This window comes from Somniosus microcephalus, chromosome 1 (assembly GCF_052327205.1).
Source record: "Somniosus microcephalus isolate GS21.2 chromosome 1, FLI_Smic_1.0, whole genome shotgun sequence".
NCBI lineage: Eukaryota > Metazoa > Chordata > Chondrichthyes > Squaliformes > Somniosidae > Somniosus > Somniosus microcephalus.
The window spans coordinates 338,792,363-338,814,995 of NC_140987.1; the positions used below are offsets into that span (position 1 = coordinate 338,792,363).

The 22,633-nt window shown below is 44.6% G+C and overlaps 1 protein-coding gene across 3 annotated transcripts in view; it reads right to left on the reverse strand.

Annotated features, from left to right (window-relative positions):
- Positions 1-22,633, reverse strand: part of LOC147124928 (sodium- and chloride-dependent neutral and basic amino acid transporter B(0+)-like) — a 146,411-nt gene that overhangs the window by 100,260 nt on the left and 23,518 nt on the right. For 2 of the 3 annotated variants that reach the window (XM_085994808.1, XM_085994791.1), the window contains exons 3-4: positions 17,598-17,729; positions 2,502-2,669 (exon numbers count right to left, since the gene is read on the reverse strand). In XM_085994808.1, coding sequence (XP_085850934.1) covers positions 2,502-2,669; positions 17,598-17,729 — 300 coding nt within the window. The remainder of the gene's footprint in view (positions 1-2,501; positions 2,670-17,597; positions 17,730-22,633) is intronic. The other variant, XM_085994800.1, reaches the window with a different exon arrangement.

Below are 22,633 nucleotides of genomic sequence, written 5' to 3' on the forward strand. Positions count from 1 at the left end.
ACGAATGCTCCTCGCATTAAGGCACAAAGCCATCAGGCTTGTTTTTTTAACACTCTTAGACCTATTAGAATTATTATTTACTGTGGCCATGTTTGATTTAAACCATTGATTTCTCTGACTGCCACTTTTGTTTTTCTCCTTCCTATCTTTTGCTTTTATCCTTATTTCCCTTTCCTCTGTCTCCCTGCTCAGGTTCCCAACCCCCTGCCATTTTAGTTTAAACCCACCCCCAGAGCACTAGCAAACACTCCCCCTAGGACTTCGGTCCTGGCCCTGCCCAGGTACAAACCGTCCGGTTTGTACTGGTCCCACCTCCCCCAGAACCGGTTCCAATGTCCCAGGAATTTGAATCCTTCCCCGTTGCACCATTCCTCTAGCCACGTATTCATCTGAAATGTCCTTCTATTTCTACTCTGACTAGCACGTGGCACTGTTAGCAATCCTGAGATTACTACCTTTGAGGTCCTATTTTTTAATTTACCTCCTAACTCCCTATATTCAGCTTTTAGGACCTTAGCCCGCTTTTTAACTATATCGTTGATACCTATATGCACCACGACAACTGGCTGTTCACCCTCCCCTTCCAAAATGTTCTGCAGCCGCTCTGAGACATCCTTGATCCTTGCACCAGGGAGGCAACACGCCATCCTGGAGTCTCATTTGCAGCCGCAGAAAGTCCTATCTATTCCCCTTACAATAGAATCCCCTATTACTATAGCTCTACCCCTCTTTTTCCTCCTGCCTGTGCAGCAGATCCACCCCTGGTGCCAGGAAGTTGGCTGCTGCTGCTTTCCCCTGATAAGCTATCCCCCTCAACAGTATTCAAAGTGGTATATCTGTTTGAGAGGGGGATGTCCACAGGGGACTCCTGCACTACCTGCCTGCGCCTAGTACTCTGCCTGTTGATTACCCATTCCCTATCTGCCTGTGCAACCTTTACCTGCGGTGTGACCAACTGCTTAAACGTGATATCCATGATGTCCTCAGCATTGCGAATGCTCCAGTATGTAGCCAATCGCAGCTCCAGCGCCGCAATGCGGTCTGCCAGTAGCTGCAGCTGGGCACACTTCCTGCACACATGGTCATCGGGGACACAGGAAGTGTCCCTGAGTTCCCACATAGCGCAGGTGGAGCATACCACGGGGCCGAGCTCTCCTGCCATGACTTACCCTTTAATTAATTCAAATTAAAATAAATCAAATCAATCCCACCAAATACACTACAGTTAAATGATAGACTTAAGGGCCCTGGTTTACCAACAGTCCCCTCTACACCACAGAGAGCTTAGAAACTATAAACCACAGAGTTTAAGTTTAAAAAAGAGAGAAATACTCACCAAGCAATCACTTACCTGCTTTCTGGTGACGTCACACTTCGATTACTTTTTACTTCTCTCCCTCCCTCTGAGCTTGGAGATTGGTAAACCTACCTGAGCCTCGTCGCCTCTTGTAGTCACCGCCGCTGCCTTGTTCCTTGCAGGTCCACCGCCGCCGCTCTGAGGCCTACCTGAGCCTCGCCGCATTTTGTAGTCACCGCCGCCGCCTTGTTCCTCGCAGGTCCGCCGCCGCCGCTCTGAGGCCTACCTGAGCCTCGCCACCTCTTGTAGTCACCGCCGCCGCCTCGTTCCTCACAGGTCTGCCGCCGCCGCTCTGAAGCCTACCTGAGCCTCGCCGCCTCTTGTAGTCACCGCCGCCGCCTCATTCCTCGCAGGTCCACCGCTGCCGCCGATCCCAGGGATGCTGCGAACTACCTGCGCCCCTGGGATACGTGGGCCCTCTGCACTTCAAGATTGGAGAGGCCCAACATCGGAATTGTGCTCGTCCCGGGAGCCCTCAGATAAGGGCGTAGATTTTTCCAGATCGCAGTCCTCCGCCCACGGGGGGCCTGCGTTCGGAATATCTGGGCCATCAGAAAAAGAGAACAACGTACAGATAAGAATGGAAAACATTTGTCAGAAGCGTACAGAGTGAGTTAGAAATATCCAGAAGATGGGTAACAAACAAGGAGAAACTCGTACAAAGGGAGAAAGAATGAGAAAAGCTCCTGGCCAAGCACAGAGATACATGGACAAGAACAATACCTGTGGAGCACAAACACAGAGATAGAAAGCAGGAGACAAAAAGGTGAAAGAGAAACAGAAAGATTGAGAAAGCAAGACAGAAAGAATTAAAGAGCAGGTAACAAGCAGAGAGACATGTATAGCAAGAAAGAGATGCCTTTTTAAATACAATATTGTCCATGAGCAACACCATGGGAGATAAACTAGTTTATTTTACACATTCCCTATTCAATAAAAATCTGCTGTCACTGACAGTCCCGAAAGCCCAGTGACTCAGTAACACGGTTCTTGCTGCTGATTTCTATCCAAACATTTCTGCTGTATGATCAAAATGAAGATGGCCACTGAAACTATTGTCAACTTTTCTCACTCACTCAGACCGACAGAATGAAAAATGAATAGTCGGTGTCTATACTTAACCCAATAGAAGTTAACACAGTACCTTTGGGTGTCCTGCTGCATGTTTCATCGGCACCCCACCAACTGAAGCAATCTGCCCACGGCAGGGGGGATTGGAAGGAAGCAAACAAGTAGAACAGGCTGTAGCCGATGATGCAGCAGTAGGCAATGTTGCTAAATATTGATGCAACGACTATAGTGATGCCCACACCTTAAAATGGATTGAAAGGCGAGAGCTTAGATTAGGAACTATTGATGTGAAGTAAATTATTTCACGTGAATTCAGCTGGTCAGACAAAATCATTTTCTTTTACTTGCAATCAGTAGAACAGTAATCTCTACCATATTATTTATGTTTACATAATTCTCCAGAATTATTTTGTAGACTAGGCCCAAGCTGCACTAACCAACTTATTACAAATAAGATGTCACAATTTCTTACATATGCAAAACATTTTTACAACATCTCAGTGGAGCGCCCCTGGCATTGCTCATTGGAAGTGAGCAGGTCCATTCATTCAGGGACTGGAGAAACTAATCAAATTCGTAAGAAAACAGGCTCAGAAGAAATTTAAAAAGCTTTAAAAATTCATGAATGAGGAAGCATTTTTCAACGCAAACCAGAGTGAACAGACAGATTCTATTAACTAAAGCTGATCTCCAATGGCTTTGCTCATGAGCAGTGGAAGACATGGAGAGTTGTTTCTGACACATTGGGCATAACGTTCATCATTGGCAGGGCGAAAAAGTGGGTGATAGTGGATCAGCCACTCAAAGTCAATGGATAAAGAAAGTCAGTGGGTGTATAACAGGTGGCCTATCCATTATCGCTTGTTTTACATCCCCACCAAAGTTGAAAGTTCCACCAATTTGTCCTTTATTGCTTCCTGAATAAACTAAAAATAGAAGTATAGAAATATTAAAATTGGCCACAAATTATAAATATGCATAAAAATCCCAATCTGCTCAAGTCTTTCTTCATTATGATGAATATGTATTGATGGGATTAATATTCTGGTTGACCAATCTGAATCATTCAAAACACAGTCATTGAAATGGCTTCTTGCCTCTTGCCAAGTTCAATGAACAATTTGGATTCTATTTAACGACAATCGATCTTTTTGTTTGGTCTGTCCAGGCTGGTTGTTATTTCACATAGTTACACCTAAGTAAGTTTCTCCATTTGAAAATGAGCTTTGGACTTGAATCTACAGTATACAGTGGCATATTGTAAGATTGTGAGGAAAATATGTTTCTATTTAGAAGCTGGGGTCTGAGCATTACATACTTTTGAAAAAGAGTTGACCAGAAACTAATAGAAACGACAGGCAAATATCCCATCAGTACTGCTGAATGAACAGTACTGAGGCCTTCAAGTAAAAACTTCAATGAAGGCATTCAATGGCACAAAAAACAATACAGTGCATAAATTCATTCATGTTACTATAAAATATGCAATCTTTGACATTTTAATTTTGTTTCCACCCGAATTTTACACATTTGCTTCCGAGGAAAAGATTGTAGCTTAAAAAGGTTTCACAAAACATTGATGTGAAATCTGTGGCCAAATTCACAATCAGAAAGATGAGCTTATGTAGGCAAAATTCATTATAAATGTGGGCTCAAGAATTTATAATGGAAAAAATGTTGGCATGAATTGTGACAAATATGTGACAAAATAAAGTCAGGTCTGGAGACAGAAGTGTGTGCAGATGTACGATCTTTAATAAAACGTTGGCTGATGACCTGTGGTGCTATACACGGTGTCAGAGAACATGATCTTTTTCGTACTTGTCACTGCTCACTTGTACCCCTGGTGTGCCCCTCATCTCCGCTCCCTTAAGTCCAAGGGTTGCAGATTTGAACATCTATGGGGGACAACTGGTTTAACCTTCCATCACCGGCCCCACCACAATACCAAAACGTTCCTTATCAAAGTCACAAATGACAATGTATGTGATTGTGACCAGGGTAAACTATCCCTCCTCTTCCTTCTCGATCTGCCTGCAGCCTTCGACACAGTTGACCACACCAATCTCCTCCAAAGACTCTCCCCAGTCGTCTAGCTGGGTGGAACTGCCCTTGCCTGGTTCTGTTCTTATCTATTGAATTGTAGCCAGCGAATTACCTTCCACCCTACATAAACTTATTCTCATCCAAAACTCTGCTGCCTGTATCTTAACTCGCACCAATCGTTCACCCTGCCTTGTGCTTGCTGACCTACACTGGTTCTGGCCTGATAATGTCTTAATTTTAAAATCCTCATCTTTGTTTTCAAATCGTTCCATGGCCTCACCCCTCCCTATTTCTGTAACCTCCTCCAGCCCTACAAGCCTTTGAGATCTCTGCGCTCCTCCAATTCTGGCCTCTTGCACATCCCCGATTTTAATCACTCCACCATTGATGGCCGTAATTTCAGCTGCTTTGGCCCTAAGTTCTGGAATTCCCTCCCTAAACATTTCCGCCTCTCTATCACTCTTTGTTCCTTTAAGAGGCTCCTTAAAACTTGCCTCCTTGACCAAGCTATCGATCATCTGTCCTGATATCCCCTTCTGTCACTTATTGATAATGCTGTTGTTAAGCGCCTTGGGATGTTTCGCTACATTAAGTGTGTTATATAAATGCAAGTTGTTGTTGCTATTCCTCTCTGTCTTTCCTCTCCTATTCTCTTTCTGCTCCCTTTACTCATCTTTTTGCTTCTCTCTCTGCCTTCTTCTATCTTTTTCTTCTTTCCTTTTGGTCAGGAGATGGTGGTTGTTATGGCTGGGTGTGGCAGGAAAAGAAGCCACCAATGATAGTAGGCTGCCTTTTGTATGGGGATTGTCAGCAAAATGTGGCCCTCAGTAGCTCCTTTTCCCTCCCTTATATAATCCCTCATGCTCCCCATCCCATCATACCAGCTGCCCCTTTGATTTTACACAACACACATGACTCATGCCATCTCCGCTCTCCCAGCATTAATCCTATCTATTGCCCTTTGACCTACCACTATCACCCAAAGTCAAAATTACGGCCACTGCGTATTACACAGTGGAACGTTTCGGACCTTTTATATCATCTGACACTATGAGCAATGCCACGGAGACCTGCTAGTAATAATAAATAATTATACATAAATAGTTAAAGCATACAACTGTTTCTGCTGTCATTTAAAATTTAGAATTACATTTTTTTTAAAACCCTGTAAAAGTTAAATTTCATAAATTGGGTCCTAATTTCTCCATTTCCCCAGTACCTAGGGTGCCCATACATCCCCGTTTACCGGGGACAGTCCCCGGATGAGGTGCTGTGTCCCCGGGCAAACATTGTCCCTGGAAGAGTCCCCGGTTCACAAAACCCGTCCCCGAAGTCTACCCCTGGGCTGTGTGCGCCCCCTTGAGCTGTCAGTTTGGGGCTCGAAGGCTAAGTTAAACAACAACTTGTGCCATGGCCAGGGTGACTCACTGCGCACGTGCAGGTTGTTGTTTCTGAGTTTTCGGCCGAGCTCGTGCTGCTGGATTGTCGGTGCTGGAAGTGCCTGGGAGCAAGGCAACCGGAGCGAGTAAGAGAGAGGCCCCAGGGGAGGGCCCAGTCACAGTCACTGGGGGAAGGGGAAGCGTGTTAATCCTCGACACTGTGGTGGGGATGGTCAGGTGTGACTTCAGTCACTGGGCTTTGGGGGAGGGGTCAGGTGTGACCTCAGTCACTGGGCTTTGGGGGAGGGGTCAGGTGTGCCCTCAGTCACTGGGCTTTGGGGGAGGGGTCAGGTGTGCCCTCAGTCACTGGGCTTTGGGGGAGGGGTCAGGTGTGACCTCAGTCACTGGGCTTTGGGGGAGGGGTCAGGTGTGCCCTCAGTCACTGGGCTTTGGGGGAGGGGTCAGGTGTGCCCTCAGTCACTGGGCTTTGGGGGAGGGGTCAGGTGTGACCTCAGTCATGGGGAGGGGTCAGGTGTCTGAATGTGCTTTAATAGTGTGACCTCACATCTGCGACAATTATATGCACATTTGCTTTACATTTGTAGTGTATATGTGCAACTGTTAAAATACAGGCTGCTAAAAAATTTTGCTTTGCTACGCTGCGACCTACATTTTCTGTCCTGGCTACTCTTCTGTGCTCCCACCCTGTGTGTCGTTGGATTCAGTTTAGAAAATATGGTCACCTTATCATTACCTGAAGGTCTAACTCATTCTGGGTTTTGGTCCCACAGGCGCTGCTCACCCTCTGCTCTCCTGTCCAAATGAAAATTCTTCACCCAAGAACATAAACAGTGAAGATAATTAATTACTAACCAGGAGGGGCATCCCAGCTGGGCCAGTCCTGTCCTCACCCAATGTTCATAACCCACACGTGTACTTTTTAGCAGGAGTTGGCGATCAGTGACATGATCCTTGGCTGATATTTTTCTCCTCAGTCTAAGGACACAGGGACAGCTCTAGAGCCCTCACTGTTGCCCGGGACTAGCTGCACTGTTGAGCTACATGTGTGATTTTCATGGTCTGTATCTGTATTTGTTTTCTTTTTAATTCTAAGCAGCACATCAGCCCCCAAACCTTTTCTCATAACTCTCAAATTTTGTTTTCATTTTTCAGCATTCTTCTCATTCTGGAGGCACACTACTGCACGTGCAGAGACTGATTCCCTCCTCCACTTTATACCATAAAGCTGTTGGATTGTTCACTAATGTCCTTCAGCAAAGGAAACCTGCCATCCTTAACCAGGATTGCCACAATGTGACTCCAGTCCCACACCAACGTGGTTGACTCTTAACGGCCTTCTGAGGGGGTGTAGCAAGCCAGTGAGTTGTATCAGTTAGAAGAAGGCCAACCACCAACCTCTGAGGATAATTCTGAGGACAATTAGAGATGGACAATAAATGTTGGCCTTGCCAGCAACACCCACATTCCGAGAATGAATTATTAAAAATCAATGGAAAGTATTTATCCACATCCTTAAGTCCCTTACAATGAACTGATGAGCAATAAATGAAGTAATTAAAATGAACACAATCTCAATTAATCAACATCGCTTTTCGAAAAATGAAACATGAAACCAACATCAGCGTTAATAACTGAATGACAGATAGAGAGTTCTGCAGGTATTGGGTCGAATATCTGACTAAATTTGGAACGAGGAAAGAAAAATTTCACTCGCTGTGTCTGTCTCTTCAGTGGCCGGAATTCTCCGTACCTGGGTGGGTTGGTTGCGGCCAGTCGGTGTGTCGGGTCGCGACCCCGTTGCTGATACCATCCCGCTGCAGAAAATGACTTTGCGATAATGGAGCCTACTGCACCCGCCCAGCACGTTACCCATCCCAATTAAATGGCACTGGTCTGATGACGTCATCCATGATGCATTTTCAGCCGGTATATTTAAAGGAGCCTTGGCCACATTGCATTTGAAGGTTCATCGAGGAGTGTGCAGGCAGCACACTGGAGGTTTTCATTGCTCCAAACAGTTGGAGAGATGGCTGCACAGAGGCAGATGGCTGTTCGCAGGTTCTCCGATGACTCCCTCCATATACTTGTGGAGGGAGTCAGAGCATGCAGGAAGGTCCTCTTCCCTTCCAATGGGCGGAAGAGACCTCCCCAGGAGACAAAAAGAGCCTGGCTCCAAATTGCAGAGGAGGTCAACAGCAGAGATGTGTTCAGGAGGATCTGGGTACAGTGCCACGTATGTTTTAATGGTCTCATTAGATCTGGAAAGGTGAGTACAAAGTACCCACTCAACTTCATTCTGCTGTGCCTCTCATCACATCCCCATCACTCTGCCTTCCCAACCCTACTCCTGCACATCATTACTCACACCAACATACCTTGCATGTCCACCCATCCCTCTCTCTCTATCTACATTATCACATCCCCATCTTACTAACCACCCCTCACACTCACCCTCATCCTAATGCAATCATACTAACTACCAACATGCAAGGAGCCTACTTGGCATTGCCACCCCAATCCATCATAGTCTCCCTCTAAAGATCTAACCCATCCATTCCTTACACTCATTCCATCAATCTCACTCAACCTTCTCTTCTTTCCCTCCTTGGAGGAGAAGAGAGCGCACAATAAGAGGGAGAGGGAGAGAACTGGAGGTGGGCCTCCATCATTTGCCACCCTCACAACAGCAGAGGAGGCTGCATTGGAAGGCTTGGGAGTGGGCGAGCAGCTGGAGGTGGGAGGCGGAGAGAGGGGGACATCTCAGCAACCTGGTGATACATGGCATACATCAGTCACTCATATGGGGACTGATGTCATCAGCCACTGAATGGTCATCATGTGCATAATGGTATCTGTACCCATTCTTTATATAGCATATATAACTCATCTCTTTACTCTCCCACAGGTCCATCAAGAGCACCCCCCCCCTCCACCCCACTGTCCAGAAGGAAGAGGAAGACAACTCCTCAGAGGAGCTTCCAGCCTCTGAGGGTGCATCATCACCAGACATGAGCACACCCAGTGGGTCCAACGTGGGATAAAGTAGTGTTGTCACTGGGTCCATCACAAATGAGCAAGAGCAGATGGTGGAGACAGGGGCAGCAGTGGAGACTCCTCGCCGGAGAGCACAGGACACTGCCAGCCCTGCTCAGCTGCATGCAGATGCTGAGCCTCAGGAGCCATCCAGAAAGAGGGTGATCCTGGAGGTGCAGCAAAAGTGCAGGAGGCTCTGACAGGATTTGCGACCACGATGCCTGCAAAGGTTCAGAGAATGGATGAGTCCAGCTCCAACATGAGCACCACCATGTCGCAGGTGATGGTGAATGTAGGCTCTTCCATGGATTGGATGAACACCTGCATGGAGCAGCTAATGCTATCGACAGGGAACAGATGGCTATCTATGCAAATAGATGGCTTCTATGAAGAATAGATGGCTATCTATGGAGCATAGATGGCAGAGGCTCATAGGCGTCCTGTCTAGGAGGGATATCAGCGTAGACGCGGGTCCTCATGGCCCCACTGATGTGCAGCAAGGTGCTCTCCAGCTCCTTGCTAGCTGGGAAGTGTGGGTGGCCCAAGAGAGGGATGATGCTGAGAGAGGAGAGGGAAGTGTGGGCACCTCTCAAAGTGCTTACACTTCTCCCCCATTGCTTCCCCCTCAGTCAGAGCCCCAGATGGCTCCTCAGATCATGATGGCTGAGTCTGCCCCTGCACAGTCGCAGGAGGAGCAGACTTTGGCAGCACTATCACAGGCTCCAAAACCCAGAAGATGTCCACCAAGAGTGTTGATTGAAAGGAAGGATATTAGCTCTGATGATGTGGAATCTGTATGGTTAGAACTGAGAAATGCCAAGCGGCAGAAAACGTTAGTGGGAATGGTATACAGACCTCCAAACAGTAATGCGGAGGTGGGTGATGGCATTAAACGGGAAATTTTAGACCCGTGCAATAAGGGCACAGCAGTTATCATGGGTGACTTTAATCTACATATAGATTGGGCTAACCAAATTAGTAATGATACTGTGGAGGAGGAATTCCTGGAGTGTATACGAGATGGTTTCATGGACCAATATGTCAAGGAACCAACTAGAGATCAGGCCATCTTAGACTGGGTAATATGTAATGAGAAAGGGTGAATTAGCAATCTTGTTGTGCGAGGCCCCTTGGGTCGGCACGAACATAATATGATAGAATTCTTCATTAAGATGGAGAGTGAAGTAGTTGACTCAGAGACTAGGGTCCTGAATTTAAATAAAGGTAACTATGATGGTATGAGGCACGAGTTGGGAAGAATTGATTGGGGAATGTTACTCAAAGGGTTGATGGTGGATAGGCAATGGCAAACAATCAAAGATTGCATGGATGAACTACAGAATTTGTTCATCCCTGTTTGGCATAAAAATAAAACAAAAAAGGTGACTCAACCATGGTTAACAAGGGAAATTAGGGATAGCACAAGATCCAAGGAGAAGACATATAAATTGGCCAGAAAAAGCAGTAAACCTGAGGACTGGGAGCAGTTTAGGTTTCAGCAAAGGAGGACAAAGGGATTAATTAAGAGGGGGAAAATAGAGTATGAGAGTAAGCTATCAGGGAACATAAAAACTGACTCTAAAAACATTTATAGATATGTGAAGAGAAAAAGATTGGTGAAGTCCCTTGCAGTCAGAATCAAGGGAATTTATAATGGGGAACAAAGGAATGGCTGACCAATTAAATACATACTTTGTTTCTTTATTCGCAAAGGAGGACACAAATAACCTCCCAGAGATGTCAGGGAACATAGGGTCTAATGAGAGGGAGGAACTGAAAGAAATCAGTATTTGTAGGGAAATGGTGTTGAGGAAATTGACGGGATTGAAGGCCGATAAATCCCCAGGGCCTGATAATCTACATCCTACGGTACTTAAGGAAGTGGCCCTAGAAATAATAGATGCATTGCTGGTCATCTTCCAAAATTCTATAGACTCTGGAACAGTTCCCATGGATTGGAGGGTAGCTAATGTTACCCCACTATTCAAAAAAGGTGGTAGAGAGAAAACGGGGAATTATAGACCGGTAAGCCTGACATCGGTAGTGGGGAAAATGCTAGAGTCCATTATTAAAGATGTCATAGCAGAGCATTTGGAAAACAGTGACAGGATCGGACAAACCCAACATGGATTTACAAAAGGTAAATCGTGCTTGACTAATCTACTGGAATTTTTTGAGGATGTAACTGGTAGAATAGATAAGGGAGAACCAGGGGATGTGGTGTATTTGGACTTTGAGAAGGCTTTCGATAAGGTCCCGCATAAGAGACTACCATGTAAAGTTAAGGCACATGGGATTGGGGGCAAGTTACTGATTTGGATAAAGAACTGGTTGGCAGACAGGAAGCAAAGAGTTGGAATAAACGGCTCTTTTTCCAAGTGGCAGGCAGTGACTAGTGGGGTACCGCAGGGTCGGTCCTAGGACCCCAGCTATGCACAATATATATAAATGATCTAGACGAGGGAACTAGATGTAATATCTCCAAGTTTGCAGATGACACAAAGCTGGGTGGGCGTGTGTGCTGTGAGGATGATACCGAGAAACTCCAGTATGATTTGGACAGGTTGGGTGATTGGGCAGAAGCTTGGCAGATGCAGTATTATGTGGATAAATGCGAGGTTATCCACTTTGGTGGCAAAAACAGGAAGGCAAATTATTATCTGAATGGCAATAGATTGGGAGAGGGGGAAGTGCAATGTGACCTGGGTGTCCTTGTGCACCGGTCGCTTAATGTAAGCATGCAGGTGCAGCAGGCAGTTAAGAAGGCAAATGGTATGTTGGCCTTCATAGCAAGAGGGTTCGAGTACAAGAACAAGGATGTCTTGCTGCAATTGTACAGGGCCTTGGTGAGACCACACCTTGAGTATTGTGTGCAGTTCTGGTCGCCTTATCTGAGGAAGGATGTTCTTGCCATGGAGGGATTGCAGCGAAGATTCACCAGACTGATACCTGGGATGGCAGGAATGACGTATGAGGAGAGATTGGGTCGATTGGGCTTATACTCGCTGGAGTTTAGAAGAATGAGAGGGGTCTCATTGAAACTTATTAAATTCTAACAGGACTGGAAAGACTGGATGCAGGAAGGATGTTCCCGATGGCCAGGGAGTCCAGAACCAAGGGTCACAGTCTAAGGATAAGGAGTAAGCCATTTTGGACAGAGATGAGGAGGAATTTCTTCATCCAGAGAGTGGTGAACCTGTGGAATTCTCTACCACAGAAGGCAGTGGAGGCCAATTCATTAAATATATTCAAGAAGGAGTTGGATATATTTCTTAAGGCTAAAGGGGTCAAGGGATATGGGGAGAAGGCAGGGGCAGGGCACTGAAATTGGATGATCAGCCATGATCTCATTGAATGGTGGAGCATGCTCGAGGGAACAAATGGCCTCCTCCTGCTCCTATCTTCTATGTAAGCAGTCACAGCAGGGAAGTTTGCAGAACATACGAACATCAGAAATAGGAGCAGGAGTAGACCATTTGGCCATTTGAGCCAGCTCCATCATTCAATAAGAGCATGGCTGATCTTCTACCTCATCTCAGCTTCCCTGCACTATCCCCATATCCCTTGATTCCCTTAATATTCAAAAATCTATTGTTCTCTGTCTTGAATATGCTCAAGAACTGAGCCTTCACAGCCCTCAGGGGTAGAGAATTCCAAAGATTCACCACCCTCTAAGCGAAGAAATTTCTCCTCATCTCAGTCTTAATTGGCCGACCCCTTATTCTGAGACTGTGACCCCTGGTCTAGACTCCCCAGCCAGCGGAAACATCCTCCCTGCATCTACCCTGTCAAGCCCTGTAAGAATTTTGTATGTTTCAATGAGATCACCTCTCATTGTTCTAAACTCTAGAGAATATAGGCCTAGTCTACTCAATCTCTCCTCATAGGACAATACCCCCATCCCAGGAACCAGCCTGGTGAACCTTCATTGCACTTCTTCTATGGCAAGTATATCCTTTCTTAGGTAAGGAGACCAAAACTGTACACAATACTCCAAGTGCGGTCTCACCAGGGCCCTATATAATTGCAGTAAGACAACTTTACTCTTATACTCAAATCTTCTTGTAATAAAGGCCAGCATACCATTTGCTTTCCTAATTGCTTGCTGTACCTACATGTTAACTTTCAGTGATTTATGGACAATGACACCCAGGTCCTTCTGAGCACCAACATTTCCCAATCTCTCACCATTTAAAAAATACTCTTTTTTTTTTATTTTTCCGACCAATGTGGATAACTTCACATTTCTCCACATTATATTCCATTTGTCATGTACTTGCCCATTCACTTAGCCTGTTTATATCTCCTTGGCGCCTCCTTGCATCCTCCTCACAACTTACATTCCCACCCAGCTTTGTATCATCAGCAAACTTGGATATATTACATTTGGTCCCCTCATCCAAATCATTGATGTAGATTGTGAATAGCTGAGGCCCAAGCACTGATCCCTGCGGTTCCCCACTAGTTACAGCCTGCCAACCCGAAAATGACCCATTTATTCCTACTCTCTGTTTTCCATCCATTAACCAATCCTCAATCCATGCTAGTGTATTACCCCCAACCCCATGATCCCTAATTTTGTTTAATAACCTTTTCTGTGGCACCTTATCGAATGCCTTCTGAAAATCCAAATACACCACATCCACTGGTTCCCCCTTATCTATTCTGCTAGTTACAACCTCAAAAAATTGCAACAGATTTGTCAAACACGATTTCCCTTTCATAAATCCGTGTTGACTGCCCAATCCTATTATTATTTTCTAAGTGCCCTATTACCATGTCCTTAATAATAAATTCTAGCATTTTCTCTACTACTAATGTCAGGCTAACTGGTCTGTAGTTCCCCATTTTCTCTCTCCCTCCTTTCTTAAATAGTGGGGTTACATTTGCTACCTTCCAATCCGTGGGAAACTTTCCAGAATCTATGGAATTTTGGAAAATGACAACCAATGCATCCACTATCTTTATATCCACCTCTAGGATGTAGGCCATCAGGGGATTTATCAGCTTTCAGTCTCATTAATTTCTCCAGCACTATTTTTTTACTAATACTAATTTCTTTCAGTTGCTCATTCTCACTAAAGCTTTGGTTCTCCACTATTTCCAGTAAGTTTTTTGTGTCTTCTTCCATGAAGACAGACACAAAGGGCTGGATTTTGCTACGGGGGCGGGTTGGAGGTGGGAAACCCACATTCGGGCTTGTTGTCCCGCCTCCATGGAGATGTGGCCAACCCACTGGATTTTCCTCTGATTGACCTTGTTGAGCCCGCCCTGTGGGCTCAGCAGGCCAATTAAGGGCCACCTGGCAGCAGGTGACGTCAGAGATTGACATTTCATCTGTCAAAAGCTTTTTGCAGATGAAATATCAGTGTTTAACAGCTGTTTGAAGCTGTCGAGCACTGAAAAACTGCTAATTCAGCCTCAGTCCTTTCTCAGGATAACTTTAAAATCATTGTGCTGAAGAAACCAAGAAGCTGATTTTTTTTTAAAAATCGGAGCTTCTGTGGTTCTTGCAGCCGACTCCCGACACCGGAATGCAGGACTCCTGTAAAGGTAAGTAAAAGTAAGTTAAACTTATTTAAACACTTGCAAAACACTTACCTTTGCACTCCTGCACCCCTCACTCACCTGAACACTGGGCATCTCGACCCCTCCAAGGCCTCAGACCCACGTCCCGCCTCGAAAACTTTTCGTGGTTTGGAGCTGTCGGGAAGCCCACAAACCAGCAATAAAAATCGCGAATAGGCAAAAAACTACCTGTTAACTACCTGTTAACAGGCAGTTTAATTGCCTTTAATCCCTTCCCGCCTCTGGGAGTCGGGTTCCAGCACTTGTCGGGAACCCGACTCCTATGAAATTGACATGGAGGCGGGTTGGAGGCGGGATGGGGTCGGGACCCCCGGATCTCCGATTTTTATCGCCCACACGCCTCCAACCCGACTCCAGGGGCTTAGGAAAATCCAGCCCAAAGTATTTGTTTAATTTCTCTGCCATTTCCCTAGTCCCCATTATAATTGCTCCTGTCTCAGCCTGTAAGGGACCCACATTTACTTTTGCTAATCTTTTCCTTTTTACATACCTATAGAAGCTTTTACAGTCTGTTTTTATGTGTCTCGCTAGGTTACTCTCATATTCTAATTTCCCTTTCTCTATCAATTTATTGGTCCTCCTTTGCTGAATTCTAAAATCCTCCCAATCCTCAAGCTTACTATTCTTTTTAGCAAAATAATAAGCCTATTCCTTTGATCTAATACTATCATTAACTTCTCTTTTTAGACACGGTTGGATCACTTTTCCTGTGGGGTTTTTGTACCTTAAAGGAATGTATATTTGTTGTAAATTATGTATTAATTCTTTAAATGCTAGCCATTGCTTGTCTACTGTCATACCTTTTAATGTAGTTTCCCAATCTACCATAGCCAACTTGCCCCTCATACCTACATAGTTTGCTTTGTTTAGATTTAAGACCCTTGATTCGGATTTAACTAAATCACTTTAAAACTCAATTTAAAATTCTATCATATTGTGGTCACTCTTCCATAAATGCCCCTTTACTACAAGGTTATTAATTAAGCCTTTCTCATTGCACAATACTAGATCTAAAATACCTGTTCCCTAGTTGGTTCCTCAACATACTGATCTAGAAAACTATCTTGCATACAGTCCATGAATTCATCCTTCACACAATGACTGCAAATTTGGTTTGCCCAGTCTATATGTAGATTAAAGTCCCCCATGGTTACTGTATTACCCTTGTTACATGCACCTCTAATTTCATGATTTATACTCTGCCCTACATTACAACTGTTGTTTGGGGGCCTATAAACGACTCCCACCAATGTTTTCTGCCCCTTGCTGTTTCTTAGCTCCACCCAAACTGATTCTACTTCTTGATTTTTGGGGCTAAGATCCTTTCTCACTACTGTCATTATTCCATCCTTTATTATCAGGGCTACCCCTCCTCCTTTTCCATTTTACCTATCTCTTCTAAAAGTAAAGTATCCTGGAATATTTAGTTCCCAACCTTTGCAACCATGTCTCCGTTATAGCTATTAGATCAAACCTGTTAATTTCTATCTGCACTATTAATCCATCTATTTTGTTGTGAATGCTTCCGCATTCAGATATAGTGCCTTTAGCTTTGACTTATTTCTTTTTCCCCCGACGTCACCTTAGTCACTGATGCCTTATTTCCTTTGTTACTCTCTCTGTCCCTTCCTGACCCACTCTGCTTATTTTTACCCAAACCTCTACTCTGCTCTAGAGCTTTGACATTCCTCTCGCTGTTTTTAAATTTACTCTTCCCTGAATCCTCCCACTGCAACCACCCCCCCACCCCACTTTCATTAGTTTAAGGCCCTGTCTACTGCCCTAGTTATACTACAGGCTGTCTCTACCTTTGCTGAAGCCACAGGGACAGCACCTCGTAGAAGCACATGGAAGAGTAAGATGGCACACAAGTAGATTCAGAAGGGTAGCCACTTGGGTGTTTTAGTCAATGTTAATGGCAAGTTTCCGTTAATGTATTGTCAACCATTAAAATCTTTATTTTCACCCCTTTCCCATCTTGGACATCTTTGTGTGCACCTTTGGAAGTGGCTTAATGAGTTGCAGTGAATGGTGAGACATAATGGCACCTCCACCAATGGTGAATGGATTGGTCATTGTGTGGATGGCCTTTGGTGTTGCTGTGGGGTGCTGCCAACCTGATGCAGCATGTGGCAGCCATATGGGTGTAAAGCATACAGTTAACTAAATCTGGCCATGATGAAGCCATCCCTGGACTCCCGGGTAACAGTGTGCTCGGGTGCTGATGTCCTCTGCCCTGTGCAACATCAGGTGTTTGCGGAGAAGGTTGGTGGTGTTGTTGTTTGTGCTGCTGGCGTGCCTGGTGATGCTTGTTTTGGGGCTCATTGTGGGCAGATTCTGAGGACCAAGGTGAGACACTATAAATGGCACCCATGCTGATGGAATAGATGGCAAGTCAAGTAGAGTTGACAGAAGCAATCTGTCAATGGTGAGAGAGGTTCCTCCAATGAGGTGACACTGGATGGAGACTTTGCTGGAAACACTTGTAGCTTGCATAAAGTTTAATCTGCGCTGACAATGTAGTCAGCAATTGCTTCTGCCTGAGGAAAGTGATCAGCTGTGAGGTGGGTGCTTTTATAGTACATTTGATGCTGTCAAGTAATCAGCTGGAGAAATGGCACTCAGCTCCCGCCTCAGGTTGACAGATGTGGTTCCAGAGCTGCGTGAATCCTGTGGCCATGCAGGGAAATTTGATATGTAGGGGGTAAAGGCATGTAGGGGTAGGATGATGGTGGGTTCTTAAGTGTCTGTCAACAAACTTATAATGATTTCAATTAGGTTGCCCGCCTATGCCGGTCGGGTCACAGCTGCACTGCCAAATGCGCTTAAGGGAAAGGCGTGTAGGGGTGGGATGACGGTGGGTTCCCGACCCGCTCTGACTTATTTCAAACTTCCCACCTGACTCTTCACTGATCGCCCCTGCATGGACCCCAAAACATTCCGGCCACTGTCTGTAACTGTCTGTGTAACGTGTATGACAGATCAGATTGTAAACAGTACTTTGGCAAGGCTGGCATAAACCATCAGTGTATTAATATAAATTAAACACTATTATTCATTTAAACTGCAGCTAAGCTTGTGTTGCTGAATAAAACATTAACCTTGTAGCATTGGCACGGCTTTCCACACTGCAACAGGTCCGAGGCTGGCAAATTGCCCAAAGGAAGATTCCAAAAAAAACATTGGTATCCCAGCGAGTGCCAGCATGAGTGTGTAGGGAATAAGGAACGCACCTGGAAAATAAAGTAAAGGAAAGCTATCAAAGATTGTTTGGATGATAGAGTCACCAGGTTTATTGATGCAGGTTTGAAGTGGATGTTAAACAACTAAAAATTCCATTTGATATTAACACAGGAACTAAATGTTGCCAGAACAGTGTGACTGCAGATTGTAAGCTTACTCAGCATCTGAATACAAAACAAAAACAGCCACAATGAACATTCAGAGCTAGAAATTCATCTCGGGCGGTGACACAAAACGGGCAGTATTGGATCGGCCACCAGTTATACCCAGCGCCTGATAGTCACTTACATTGACTGCAATGGAACTGAGTGTCAGGTGCTGCATATAATGGGCCGCCGATCTGATAGTGCCTGTTTTGCGCGAACGCCGGAGATGTTTTTCCAGCTCTCAGGCTCTTATCCTATTGCATTGCACCCAGCACCAAAGTCCAGCAGTTTGCAGGGAATTCATTATGGGTTCAGAGCTGGAGGTGAAAATACAATTTGTGCTCCCAGCAGAAACATCTTGCATTGATTTTTCACCAGGAAATGAAGGATTGATCATTACTGCCGAAACTACAGAATGATAAAGTGCATAAAGACATGATTATAACCACAGAAGTGCCAGGCAATGACTATCTCCAACAAGCGAGAGTCTAACCACCGCCCCATGACATTCAATGACATTACCATCACTGAATCCCCCACCATCAATATCCTGGGGTGTCACAATTGATCAGAAACTTAACTGGACCTGCTACATAAATACTGTGGCTACAAAAGCAGGTCAGAGACTGTGTATTCTGTGGTGAGTGTCTCACCTCCTGACTCTCCAAATCTTTCCACCATCTACAAGGCACAAGTCAGGAGTGTGATGGAATACTCTCCACTTGCCTGGATGAGTACAGTTCCAACAGCAATCAAGAAGCTCGACACCATCCAGGACAAAGCAACCCAATTGATTGGCACCCCATCCACCACCTTAAACATTAAATCCATCATCGGTGCACTGTGGCTGCAGTGTGTACCATCTACAAGATGCACTGCAGCAAGTCGACTCAGAGACTAGGGTCCTAAATTTAAATAAAGGAAACTATGATGGTCTGAGGCGCGAGTTGGGTAGGATTGATTGGGGAATGTCACTCAAAGGGTTGACGGTGGATAGGCAATGGCAAACATTCAAAGACCACATGGATGAACTACAGAATTTGTTCATCCCAGTTTGGCATAAAAACAAAACAAAAAAGGTGACTCAACCATGGCTAACAAGGGAAATTAGGGATAGCATAAGATCCAAGGAGAGGACATATAAATTGAGCAGAAAAAGCAGTAAACCTGAGGAATGGGAGCAGTTTAGGATTCAACAAAGGAGGACAAAGGATTAATTAAGAAAGGGAAAATAGAATATGAGAGTAAGCTTTCAGGGAACATAAAAACTGACTGTAAAAGCTTTTATAGATATGTGAAGAGAAAAAGGTTGGTGAAGTCAAGCGTAGGTCCCTTGCAGTGAGAATCAGGGGAATTTATAATGGGGAACAGAGAAATGGCAGACCAATTAAATACATATTTTGGTTCTGTATTCACAAAGGAGGACACAAATAACCTCCCAGAGATGTCGGGGAAAATAGGGTCTGATGAAAGGGAGGAACTGAAAGAAATCAGTATTTGTAGGGAAATGGTGTTAGGGAAATTGATGGGATTGAAGGCCGATAAATCCCCAGGGCCTGATAATCTACATCCTAGGGTACTTAAGGAAGTGGACCCAGAAATAGTTGATGCTTTGTTGATCATCTTCCAGCATTCGATGGAATCTGGAACAGTACCCATGGATTGGAGGGTAGCTAATGTTACCCCACTATTCAAAAAAGGTGGTAGAGAGAAAACGGGGAATTACAGACCGGTAGGCCTGACATTGGTAGTGGGGAAAATGCGAGAGTCCATTATAAAAGATGTAATAGCAGAGCACTTGGATAACAGTGACAGGATCAGACAAAGTCAACATGGATTTACAAAAGGTAAATCGTGCTTGACTAATCTACTGGAATTTTTTGAGGATGTAACTGGTAAAATAGATAAGGGGGAACCAGTGGATGTGGTGTATTTGGATTTCAGAAGGCTTTGATAAGGTCCCGCATAAGAGATTAGCATGTAAAGTTAAGGCACATGGGATTGGGGGCAAGGTATTGACTTGGATAGAGAACTGGTTGGCAGACAGAAAGCAAAGAGTTGGAATAAATGGGTCTTTTTCCGAGTGGCAAGCAATGACTAGTGGGGTACCGCAAGGATCGGTCCTTGGGCCCCAGCTATTCACAATATATTTTAATGATCTAGACAAGGGAACTAGATGTAATATCTCCAAATTTGCAGATGACACAAAGTTGGTTGGGCGTGTGTGCTGTGAGGAGGATGCCGAGAAACTCCAGGATGATTTGGACAGGTTGGGTGATTGGGCAAAAGCTTGGCAGATGCAATATTATGTGGATAAATGAGAGGTTATCCACTTTGGTGGCAAAAACAGGAAGGCAGATTATTATCTGAATGGCAATAGATTGGAAGAAGGGGAAGTGCAACGAGACCTGGGTGTCCTTGTGCACCAGTCGCTGAAGGTAAGCATGCAGGTGCAGCAGGCGGTTAAGAAGGCAAATGGCATGTTGGCCTTCATAGCGAGAGGGTTTGAGTACAGGAACAAGGATGTCTTGCTGCAGTTGTACAGGGCCTTGGTGAAACCACATCTTGAGTATTGTGTGCAGTTTTGGTCGCCTTATCGGAGGAAGGATGTTCTTGCCATGGAAGGAGTTCAGCGAAGATTCACCAGGCTGATACCTGGGATGACAGGAATGACGTATGAGGAGAGATTGGGTCGATTGGGCTTGTACTCGCTGGAGTTTAGAAGAATGAGAGGGGATCTCATTGAAACTTATAAAATTCTAACAGGACTAGACAGACTAGATGCAGGAAGGATGTTCCCGATGGTCGGGGGGTCCAGTGCCAGGGGTCACAGTCTAAGGATAAGGGGTAGGCCATTTAGGACAGAAATGAGGAGGAATTTCTTCACCCAGAGAGTGGTGAACCTGTGGAATTCTCTACCACAGAAGGCAGTAGAGGCCAATACATTAAATATATTCAAGAAGGAGTTGGATCTATTTCTTAAGGCTAAAGGGATCAAGGGGTATGGGAAGAAAGCAGGGACCGGGTACTGAATTTGGATGATCAGCCATGATTGCATTGAATGGCGGAGCAGGCTTGAGGGGCCGAATGGCCTACTCCTGCTCCTATGTTTCTATGTTTCTATGTTTCTAATTCGCCAAGGCTTCTTCGGCCTCACCTCCCAAACCCGTGACTTCTGCCACCTAGAAGGACATGTGTAGCAGGCGCATGGGAACACCATCACCTCCAAGTTCCTATCCAAGTCACACATCATCCTGACTTGGAAATATATCGCCATTCCTTCATTATCGCTGGGTCAAAATCCTTAACTCCCTCCCTAACAACACGGTGGGAGTACCTTCACCACACAGAATGCAGCATTTCAAGAAGGTGGCTCACCACCACCTTCTCATGGGCAATTAGGGATGGGCAATAAATGCTGACCTTGCCAGCGACACCCACATCCCATAAATTAATTAAAATATATAAATAACATCATAGTGTAAGGAAAGAATTATCGGACTGACATGAAGTGTGCTAATGTAATGTTGCTATTAATGTTTCTTATATGTTGAAGTAATGTTAGCTTTTAGCCTTTGTTTGTTAAGAAGGGAAGTAAGATTGATTATTAAACTAATGATCACTTAACTTTTGAACTAAGTCTGATACAACAGCACTGGCTGGTTTCAGTCTGAGGTAACCACTTACTTAATTAGGGAACTTAATTAAAGACATGCCATTGCATGCAGGTTCTTAAGTTACATGAAGCACTAATCACTGATAATGGGTACATGGACAACAGTTAGTCCTGAAAAAGGAAAACATCTGGGTAAATATTGGGCCAGATTCTGCTGTCAAAATAATGGTGAGGTTAATGGCGCTCGCTGTTATTTATGCATAAATGGTACAGCAGCTTCAGGTGAGGGGCAGATGCGCGGTTAAACGCCAATATCCTAAAGTTGCTGTCTGAGTTGCGCTGCTTCAGCATTAGCTTTGCAAAAAAAGCATTTCACTGTCTGCCTCACCATCAAAAAGCATTAAATGTTGTGAAGTTGCTGTATTTGTGCAGTAGATACAAACTAAATGCACCGCAGTTGTATAGGTTGAGTATTTACAAGCTTAAGTACAGTTTTAACAACATAATAAGTGCTAATGACTGCCAGTCAACCACTCTGGTACTGAAAATTTACTATTATAAGTATGGAGTCTCATTCCTTCAGGTTGTGAATTGTTTTAAGAGATTTTAAAAATGTCAAAATTTAAATTTAATTTTTTTTCTTGCCTTTTCTTTTTGTCTCTTTTATTCTCTCTCTCGTAATCCAATCTTTCTTTTCCTCTCTTTATTTCTCTTTCTGTACCTGATTTGACATTGCATTCACTCACTGTAATTTACACTTCCTTCTCAGTCCTTCTGCTGTTTATTTCATAATCCTTCAATCTGATTGGTTAAGGAGATACCCTGTTGCTTTCCCTATTCAATCAGGTCCCAGATCCTCTCTTTCCCTCGCTGCGCCGTTAGCACCCCGCACTTTCAGCAAATTAATGGACAAAATATTTTGAGCTGAAGGGTGCAAGGGCAAGTTAACTAATGGTAGGCACTGTTAGATGCCCTGCTGCAGCAAAATCTGGCCCAATATTATCTTTAAGGTTTCTGTAGAATGGGGGAATTAGTTGGTGCTGAATGATACAGAATCAAAGAAAATTTATAATCAATGTTTGTACTTGGTAGAATAGGAATTATATGTAACAAGAGCAAAATTATTGATTAC